The sequence below is a fragment of the Enhydra lutris genome, unplaced genomic scaffold (genome assembly GCF_002288905.1).
Source record: "Enhydra lutris kenyoni isolate GAN:26980312 unplaced genomic scaffold, ASM228890v2 scaffoldscaffold111, whole genome shotgun sequence".
Classification (NCBI taxonomy): Eukaryota; Metazoa; Chordata; class Mammalia; order Carnivora; family Mustelidae; genus Enhydra; species Enhydra lutris.
The window spans coordinates 32,394-42,184 of NW_019154195.1; the positions used below are offsets into that span (position 1 = coordinate 32,394).

Below are 9,791 nucleotides of genomic sequence, written 5' to 3' on the forward strand. Positions count from 1 at the left end.
AAAAAAAAAAAAAGAGCCAGGAAAATCTCCTTGGAGTGAAAAAGAGCAGGTGCATAGATGCTAGCTCTCTGCTGTTTTGGACAAGGACTCCAAGGCCAATGCAATGGAAATGCTTCAAGGAACCATTACACACACACACACACACACACACACACACACACACATATGCTTCAGACACATCCAAAAATATACTGGTGCCATTTTCCCAACAGCTTTTGCTCACTTCGTGTCTCTGGGTCACATCTGGGTAATTATCCCAATATTTCAAGCTTTATCATCATCATTGTGTGTGTGTGTGTGTGATGGTGACCTGTGATCAGTGAGCTTGGATGTCACTATCATCGTTTTGGGGCACCACAAACCACACCCACGTAAGACAATGAATGTGGGTTCTCGCCGCCCCATCGGCCTACCGTTCCCCGTCTCATGCCCTCTCCCCGGGCCTCCCTGTTCCCTGAGACCCGGCAGTACTGAGATGAGGCCGGTTAATACTCCCACCGTGGCCTGCCAGGGTCCGGTGAAAGGAAGAGCTGCACGTCTCTCCCTCTAAATCCAGCGCGAGACCTGACTAAGCTTAGGGAGGGAGGCGGGTCGAAGGCCAACTCGGGCCCAGAGCCAGGTCTGTTGCGGCAAACGGCCCCGCCGTAAGCACAGAGGGAAAGGTCGCGAACGCTATTGCAAGAGCTCAGCCCGAGCAAGGCCCTGACTCCCTTCAATTCTGTGAAGGCCCAGGGAGGCGTGGAGCCTGCACACCCGTCTGAAGCCCGCAGAGGTGGTTCGGCAGGTGGGAGGAAAGAAGCCGTCCCCAGGACAGCGCTACGTGAAGCAGCCGGTGCTGACCCAGGAGCCGCCACGAGTTACCCGGAGCCAGCTGACGTGATCCGCCACGGCGGCTGCGCTAACCACGGGTCTCCGGTGTGCACGGAACAGCCTCCCGCCGGCGGAGGACGCCGTGTAGGACTCTCATCACTGGAGAGAAGTCAGCGCCGGCCTCAGAGCCGCAGAGGACAGGCTGAGTCCTGCCAGGGCCTAAGGCAGCTGGGGCTTCGAGCTGGAGCCCGCGCTCAGGGACACTCTGAGACTCCTAGGGCCCTCGGGGATGATGCTGCATCTCCTCTGCCTGGGCTCCGTCGCACAGCGGCAAAGCCTGGATGGCGGCCGTGTCTTTACAACACGGTTACTGAATATCTTCAGCCCAGTCTTGAGACCTACTGCTCAGAGGGAAAACAACCATCCTTGTCCCTGGTGACAATGCACCTGGTGACCCAGGGGCTGCGATGGGGATGTTCGACGAGATTAATGTTGTGTTCACACCTGCGAACACAACACCCGTCCTGCAGCCCCTGGATCAAGGCGTCCTTTCAACGTCCAGGTCTTAGCATGAGCAAACACCATTGGCAAGGCCGCAGCTGCCTTAGTGACGGCTCTGATGCAGCGGGGCAAAGTCGACTGAAAACCTTCTGGAGAAGACTCAGCATTCTAGACGCCATTAAGGGCACTTGGGATTTGGGGCGCCCGGGTGGCTCAGCCGGTTAAGCATCCGACTCTTGGCCTCAGCTCAGGTCTTGATCTCAGGGTAGTGAGTTCAAGCTCTGCACTGGGCTCTACGCCTGTGGAGGCTACTTTAAAAAAATAAAAGAACATTTGTCATTCACGGGAAGAGCTCCAAATACCAGCCTTAACAGGCGTTTGGAAGAAGTGGATTCCAACCCTCATGGGTGACTCTGAAGGGCTCAAGGCTTCGGGGAGGAAGTCACTACCGGAGTGTTGGGGAGAGCAAGAGAACCGGAAGTCGCCGTGGAGCCAGAAGAAGGGACTGCACCGCGGCAAGCTCACGGTCAAACTCGAACGGACGAGGAGCCGCTTCTGAAGGAGCAGCAAGGAGAGGGCTTCCCCGAGTCGGAAGCTACTCCTGGAGAAGATGCTGTGCACGTCGTTGAAGTGACAACCGAGGATCTGGACTATCTCACAGACTTGGTAAACAGTGGCAGGGTTTTAGAGCATCGACTCCGATTTTGAAAGCAGCTACAGAAAGCAGTTCTACTGCGGTTAAATGCTGGCATACAGCAGCACCTGCCACTGAGAAGTTTGGAAAGGAAGAGTCGATCGATGGGGCAAACTTCACTGTTGTCTTATTTTCAGAATCTCCCCAGCCACTCCATCTTCAGCACCCGCCACCCTGTCCACGTAGCAGCCACCAGCATGGTGGAGGCAACACTATAGGATTTTTGTTCCCTTAGTGCCCATGGTTTTTGGTCACACTGCTTCGAAGAATGAAGAGTTAGACCCAATGAAGAGTGATGGGCGGTCAAGTTTATTGAGCATAGTACAAAGCTCGCAGAGAGGAAGGGAACTCAAGAAGGTCGCTGTTTTGGAGTTCAAGTCTAGGGGTCTTATAAGCTCCTTGGAGGAACTATCTTAAGCGTCCTGAGTTGGGTCTGCTGTAGATTGGCTGCTAAGAAGTCCCAATCAGGGTTTTGATCATGCACCCATTTACCTGTTGGGTTATTGTTTGCTTGTTGATGGTCTTTAGGGCTGATCTGGAGACTAAATGCCTCAACTTGTGATGGTGACCAATGTTTTACGGTTAATTGTTTTATTTCGGGATGTTTTGCAAAAGTCGCTTCTGCAGAAGCTGCTAGTCAGAATGCTATCATGGTTTTGTCTAAGCTGTGAAGCAGGATGCTAGTGCGGTTTTTTTCTCAGCTGTCCTGGCTCTGTGTTTTCTTGTTGGGGACCCTGACCCTGAGGACCTACGTGTCCAATTAACCCCTAACAGCAAGCCTCTCCAGCAGCAGAAAGATTACCACTCTGAAAGCTCAGATGACGGTCAGCACTTGTTACCCATAAAGTATTTTTAAAATTGAGCTGTGTGCATTGTGGGTTTTTTAGACACGCTGTTGCGCACGTAATAGACCACCCTGTAACGTGAATAGAACTTTTAGATGCCCTGGGAAACCAAAAGTCCCTTGACTTGCTTTACTACGTGCTTTCTTGGTGGTCTGGAATTAAGCCCCCAGGGTCTCCAAGGTGCGCCCGCCATCCCAGAGCCTGTGTGAGGACCAGATGTCCAGAAAGGAGGTCAAGAAACTGTAAGTTGCTGCAGGCGATAAACAGCGCCAAGCTGGAGGCGAACAGATAGCAAGAGGTTTCAGAACATCTCCCCGTTCCGCAAACCCAAAGGAAATCCCAAAATACGAGCCGCGGTTTGGGGTGAATGAAGGAGGCCCGCGGCGCAGGAGGGCGACTTCCCTCAAGTGGGGGGGGGGGGGGGGGGGCCCGGGAAGAGGCCCCGGGGGAGGCCCGATTCCCGGTGTGGGGATGGTGGGGGGCAGGACTGCAACCCCGTGGGGACGCGACGGCGCGGCGCAGGACACCCAGGCGTCCGGGAGGCCTGGCCTCTGCGCGGGCTGCCCAGACAGGTGTGCGGCCACGGGACGTTGAGAGCCGGCGACCTCGGGAGTCGGGAACTGACCGGGCCTCTCCTGGAAGGTTCCAGGCTCCAGCCCTGGGAGTGTCGTGGGGGGTGGGGGTGTTCCACGGAGCGGTTGCGGCTGCGGCCCAGAGAAGGGGACCATTACGTCGCGACTCACACGATCCCGAGCAGGACAGTGGGGGAGACGTCCCCCCCCATCTTCCTAGCGCGCGTGCGCCGCGACCCGCGTCGGCACGGGGCCACGGTCCTCCAGCTCAGCTAGCCGCTCTGGCCCGACGTGTCGTCTCGAATGCTTCCCCTTCTGATTGGTGCAGGCCTGCGGCGTGCGCGCTGACGTCACCAGGCCGCGTCGTTGGTATAAAAGCGTGGCCGGGGGCCGCGTGCTCCTCTTTCCCGGAGCGCGGAGGCTACGGTAAGGGTAAGTGTGGTGTGTTGCGTTCTCCTCAGGGTGTGGGTAACGAGGTCGTGCGGAACCCCCGACCTTAGATGAGTAAGCTGACGAGCTGGGAGGGGGCGGGACGGGACTGCCCCGCGGCAGTGCGGGTGGTGTGGGCCACGGAGGCGGTTCCTCACGCGCCCGGCTTGTCCCCCGCACAGGCGCGCGCACGCAGCCAACATGCCGGTGGCCCGGAGCTGGGTTTGTCGCAAGACCTACGTGACCCCTCGGAGGCCCTTTGAGAAGTCGCGGCTCGACCAAGAGCTGAAGCTGATCGGTGAGCGGCCCGGACCGGGTTTCCGCTTCCGGGGCGGGGCGGGGCGGGGCCGGGCCGCCCGCGTGCCGCGTGCCGCGTGCGCCCCGGGGCCCGACCCCGCTAGCAGCGCCGTCTCTCGGCAGGCGAGTACGGGCTCCGCAACAAACGTGAGGTGTGGAGGGTCAAGTTCACCCTGGCCAAGATCCGCAAGGCCGCGCGGGAGCTGCTGACGCTGGACGAGAAGGACCCGCGGCGCCTGTTTGAGGGTGAGTGTGTGTGTGAGAGACCGTGTGAGAGAGACACATGCCAGCTCCCCGGCTGCCGGCTCGAAAGCCCTCGCACGTCCCTGGGGGCGCTGCACAGCCCCCGGGGTTAGCGTCTCCGGGCCCCTCACCGCGGTGGGTCGGCGGCCGCGAACCCGCTGTGGGGGTGGGCTGCGGTGCTCGGGAGCCTGGGGAACGGGACCCCGCGCGTCAGCACTGTGGCCGGGAAGGGAGTCCCCGATGACCCCAGGTGAGGAAGGGGTGCCTCGTTTGTAGACGCTCACGTGGGGGCACAGTGCACACGCGCCACCGCTGGTTTGGCGGTGACCCTAGGTTGGCCGCCTCGCACCGCCCTGGTGTCGCTCTGCGCCCGAGCTTGGGCAGCCGTGGTTGGTGGTGGAAAGCGGGAGGGGCTGGGAATCCCGTGCTGACGCTGACCAGGGTCCTCTCACGGCTGAGCATGGGTGGTCGCTCGTGTTGGACGGTTTTGTTTTGTTTCTTAGACTTTGTGTGTTTATTTGGCAGATGGGAGGGGCAGGCTCCCTGCTGAGCAGAGAGCCCAGTGCGGGGCTGGATCCCAGGACCCTGGGATCATGACCTGAGCCGGAGGCAGAGGCTCAACCCACTGAGCCACCCAGGCGTGCGCAGCACCCCCTGCATATTTAAAGTTGAGAGAGGTGTGGAGCTTGTTTAACCAAAAACAGCTCACACAGTGGTGAAAAATTCAGGAATCCCCTCCCCTGGGGATGCTCGGGTGGAAGTTCATCCCCCAGTCTGGGGAGCCAGCCACAGGTCGTTGAGGACAGAGGGACTTTGTGAAGATGAGCTGCTCAAGTCCGCCCTAGAGAGGCAGGCGCGTGGCCGGCTGGGCAGGGTTGATCCGCAGGTAACCCAGGAGTGTTTGTGGTTTCCTGTGGCAGAAGTGGAAGCGACGGGGGAAGGCAGCACCGTAGGCTGTAGGCTTTCTAGCAGACGCAGCCATTTATCCCCGTGGGACAGGAGGGAGGGGCCCACAGTCTCTGCCTGTGCCTGCAGGCGTTTGTCGCTGGTATGGCCTGAGGCCCAGCCTTCCCCACTGACAGCTGCAGTAGGGCAAGAAGCTTCTCTGATTCTGGTCTGTTGAAAAGCCTCTTAAACCAGTTGTAGCCAGCATGTGGCCAGGGGTCCATCCAGGGATGGGCTCTGTCCTGAGGGCAGCCGTGGGGAAACTGGTACTCCACGTTTTTCAGCTCAGGAACTAAGCCACTTGAGTTGTCTTAGTGCCGTGATGACCGAGAAGGGCCTCCGCCTCTGAGGACTGTGTGCGTTAATATCCAGTTGTAAGGCATTGTGACTGACCTTGCTTTGTCCAGATGGAGCCCAGGTAACTCTCCAGTCGTTGGACACACTCCTGTTGACAAAGTTTACTCAGTGTGCACTGAAAATTACTTATTATACATATATAAGGCTTTTTGGTGTTGATGGAGTGGCTGGGCCTCCCCATTTTTTAACAGTGTGTGCGTGGTTCAGTAGTAAATGTGAAAAACGTTTGTTTTTAATGATAGTGGGGTTTTTTTGTTTTTTTTTGTTGTTGTTGTTTTATTTGACAGAGATCACAAGGGGGGGGAAGCAGGCTCCCCGCTGAGCAGAGAGCCCGATGCTCTGACCTGAGCTGAAAGGAGAGGCTTAACCCACTGAGCCACCCAGGCGCCCCGATAGTGGTTTCATTTTACGTAGAAGTCTATCAAGAGATTTTAAACTTCGAGTTCTTGAAGTTTCTGTTCTCTAGCATAAGGACAGAAAAGTGTCCGAGCTGGTAGATAATCCCAAACTTGTTTTGATGTGCCTGTCGGGCTTTTTATTAAATTAATATTTGAATATTATTTTTCTTTCTTAACCAATGTATAATTCACGGACTACATTATTTAGTTCCAGATGTATAGCACAGCAGTTGGATTTTTCTGTATACTGCGAAATGATCCCAGTAAGTTTACTTAACACCTTTCAAAAAGCCTTAAAAAAAGATACAGGGCACTTCGGTGGTTCAGTCAGTTAAGCATCTGCCTTTGGCTTGGGTCATGATCCCGGGGTCCTGGGATCAAGCCCTGCATCGATCCGGCGCCTGCTGCTCCCCCTGCTTGTGTTTTTTCTCTCTCTGATAAATAAGGAAAATCCTTTTTTTTTTTTTTTTTTTTTTTAAGATAGCAATTTTGGGGGGCGCCTGGGTGGCTCAGTGGGTTAAAGCCTCTGCCTTCGGCTCAGGTCATGATCCCGGGGTCCTGGGATCAAGCCCCGCGTCGGGCTCTCTGCTCCACAGGGAGCCTGCTTCCTCCTCTCTCTCTGCCTGCCTCTCTGCCTAGTTGTGATTTCTCTCTGTCAAATAAATAAAATATTTTTTAAAAAAAGATAGCAATTTTGTACTATACAGTAAGTATTATAACTGGCGGTTTGTACATTTGATGACCTTCACCTATTTCCCTGTGCTTCTGGCAGCCGCATAATATATTCTCTTTATCATCTTGAGGTATTTTTTGGTGATGCTGGTGGTTTTGTTTAGATTCCACATACAAGTGAGATCATGGGATTTGACTCTGATTTAGTCCACTTGGCAGAATGCACTTGGTCCATCCACGTTGTTGCACGTGGCGAGATTTCATTCTTTTTATGGCTGAGTCATGCCCACTGTGTGTATATACTTCCCTCCCTCTGTATCCATTCAACTGTCTGTGGACACTTAACATTGTTTCCATGGCTTGGCCGTTGGTAATAATGCAGTGATTATGGGGTTAACGCTTTTCTTTTTGGATAAATACCCAGAAGCAGGATTGCTGCATCATCATAGTTGACTTGTGGGGAACCTCCATACTGGTTTCTATAGTGATTGCCACTTCGCATTCCCACCAGCTGCACAGGGGTTCCCTTTTCTCCACATCCTCACCAGCACCGTTGTCTGTTGGGTTTTAGTTCTAGCCAGTCTGACACGTGTGAGGTGATCTCACTGCTTCTGACTCACGTTTCCCTGATGATCAGCGACAACGAGCACCTGTTGGCCATCTGTAGGTCTCTGCCCATTTTTAAATAACAGTGGAGCTTTTTGCTATTGATTGAGAGTTGCTTGTGTATTCTAGGTGTTAACCTTTGTCAGATACATGATTTGCAAACATTTTCTCTTTTTCAAGATTGCTGTGGAGTCTTGTGGTCCGTACAAATTTTAGGATTGATTCTTCTACTTACGCGGATAACATCTTTGGCGGAGCCCCTGGGTGGTTCAGTGGGTTAAGCCTCCGCCTTCAGCTCAGGTCATGATCCAGAGTCCCAGGATCAAGCCCCTCTTGTGCTCATAGCACATGAGCTCATGCGTGCGCACTCTTTCTCTCTCTCTGTGAAATAAATGTTAAGAAACAAAATACTTCTGGAATTCTGATAGGGATTATATTGAATTCATTTATTGCTGGCATAGCACTGGTGTTTTAACAGTATTTTTCCAAACTATGAGCATGGGATAGCTTTTCATTCTGTGTCTTCAGTCTTTTTCTCATCAATATTTTAAACAGTTTTTAGTGTGCAGGTTTTTCATCTTTTTGGTTAAATCTTTTTCTAGGTATTTTGTATTTGTTGATATTTGGAAATGGGAAGACAGCGTGTCTCCTGTTACACATGACCTGGCCTGCAGCTTTTCCCAGGTCTAGAAGGGGAAGCTAGGTACTGCAGGTCCAGTGTACTAGTGGGGCTTTCCTGACTACAGGTTGGCTCTTGACCACCAGGCTTCATTGTGGGCGTAACGGTTATGTGATAGCAGCATAGTTTTTTGCAGGGAGATGCTAAGTGCTCTTCTAGGGATTGTCTCATTACTCTCCTGACGCTTCCAAGGAAGGTGGTTGTTTCAGATGGGAGCAGAGGTGTGTGGGGGCACTTGCCCTCATTGGTAGGATGAGAGTATGGTCACAGTGGCTGCTACATTAATTCTTAAATTGGAACAGGTTCTTAGCTCCCACTCATGTCACAGCTCCGTGGAGCTCCTTAAGCTCCATGAAGTCAGAGGTGAGCCAGACACCCCGATCCATGCTTTTTCCCTCCTACCAGGCAATGCCTTGCTTCGGCGACTGGTGCGCATTGGAGTGCTGGACGAGGGCAAGATGAAGCTGGATTATATCCTGGGTCTGAAGATTGAGGATTTCTTGGAGAGGCGTCTGCAGACCCAGGTCTTCAAGCTGGGCTTGGCCAAGTCCATCCACCATGCCCGTGTGCTGATCCGCCAGCGCCACATCAGGTAACTCCCTTAGGGAGCTCCCTGAGTCTGTCTTGTATCCCATCCCCCTCGCTAAGTTTGCTGTCCTTACCTCCTATGCAGCCCTCAGAGGTGACAAAAGGTGTGACTACACCTTGAGGGTAAGATTGGCGCCTGCAAACAGCTCATGGGGTGCTGGGGACAGCCTCATCCCCCACCTTGTAGCCCAGCGCAAGGGTCACTGCGGCCTGAGCCGTACACCTTGCGAAGGCTTCTTCGGGCAGCTGGACAGGTAACCACTTGGTGTGCCCAGGTGGGCGTCAGCTGGTGTGGGTGGGTTCATGGATACAGCTGTCTGTTGGGCCCACTCGTGGACTCAGTCCAGAGCCTGGTACTGTTAACCAGCGTTACTTTGCCAAGTTGACCACAGCCCGTGGTCTGATGCTCAGGTGCCAGGACTATAGGAGTCTGCTGGCTTGGGGGACAGCTGGGTCTTTTCTCTGGGTGCTCAGTTTGCCCTTTGTCAGATGTTGTAGAACGGGGTCTCAGGTAGCTGCTTCGGGGACAGGGAGGCTTGACCTTAGAGAGTAAAGCCCCGTGCCTGGCTCGGTTCCACTTTGAGAATCTGACCCTGGGTTACTGGCTGCCACCAGGGCTCCCCCTTCTTACTTCGTGGTCTGGTTGAGTCGAGTGATGCTCTAAAGCTTTCCAGAACACCCAGGTGCTACAGGGTCGGGAACACCCTCCTACCAAGTCAGAGTCCAAGCAGAGAGCAGTAGTGTTTCCTCCCACTGGGGTCCTGTTCCCCGTCCCTTCACCTGCCATCCCCCCTCCAGGGTCCGAAAGCAAGTGGTGAACATCCCATCATTCATCGTCCGCCTGGATTCCCAGAAGCACATTGACTTCTCCTTGCGCTCTCCGTATGGGGGTGGCCGCCCGGGCCGCGTCAAGAGGAAGAATGCCAAGAAGGGCCAGGGTGGGGCTGGCGCCGGCGATGACGAAGAGGAGGATTGAGCCCACCCTTCCTTCCATCCATCCCCCCCCCCACTCTCTGGGGCCCGTGGATTGTCTAGTTTCTCTGTCACATAATAAAAGAACCAGTGCTTTGGAACTGGTGTTCATTGGTGTGTCTGTCTGCCTCCACTTTCTGAACATAGCACCTCGGGTGGGGAGAGGCACAGGCCGGGTCCTTG

General features: G+C 54.5%; 1 protein-coding gene across 3 annotated transcripts; it reads left to right on the forward strand.

Moving 5' to 3' along the window:
* The first annotated feature begins 3,789 nt into the window (after positions 1–3,789).
* Positions 3,790–9,725, forward strand: LOC111139568 (ribosomal protein S9). 3 transcript variants are annotated; one of them, XR_002640101.1, is made up of 6 exons: positions 3,790–3,854; positions 4,034–4,149; positions 4,272–4,394; positions 8,454–8,640; positions 8,722–8,890; positions 9,435–9,495. XR_002640101.1 is itself a non-coding variant. In XM_022491884.1 (5 exons), exons 2-5 carry the CDS (start codon positions 4,053–4,055, stop codon positions 9,610–9,612), a joined length of 585 nt encoding a protein of 194 aa, XP_022347592.1. In that variant the 5' UTR covers positions 3,790–3,854; positions 4,034–4,052; the 3' UTR covers positions 9,613–9,725. The 3 variants fall into 3 exon arrangements, 2 of the variants coding, with proteins under 2 accessions (XP_022347592.1, XP_022347593.1); XM_022491884.1 differs by lacking the exon at positions 8,722–8,890 and having other exon boundaries at positions 9,435–9,725; XM_022491885.1 differs by lacking the exon at positions 8,722–8,890 and having other exon boundaries at positions 3,799–3,848; positions 9,435–9,725.
* The last annotated feature ends 66 nt before the right edge of the window (positions 9,726–9,791 follow it).

What these genes read in the sequence shown, in the direction of transcription:
- LOC111139568 (XM_022491884.1), top strand. Translation starts at nt 4,053, where the DNA reads ATGCCGGTGGCCCGGAGCTGGGTTTGTCGCAAGACCTACGTGACCCCT. An exon ending in CCCGCGGCGCCTGTTTGAGG is followed by an intron (nt 4,395 to 8,453) that starts GTGAGTGTGTGT and finishes CCCTCCTACCAG; the next exon opens with GCAATGCCTTGCTTCGGCGA. An exon ending in ATCCGCCAGCGCCACATCAG is followed by an intron (nt 8,641 to 9,434) that starts GTAACTCCCTTA and finishes TCCCCCCTCCAG; the next exon opens with GGTCCGAAAGCAAGTGGTGA.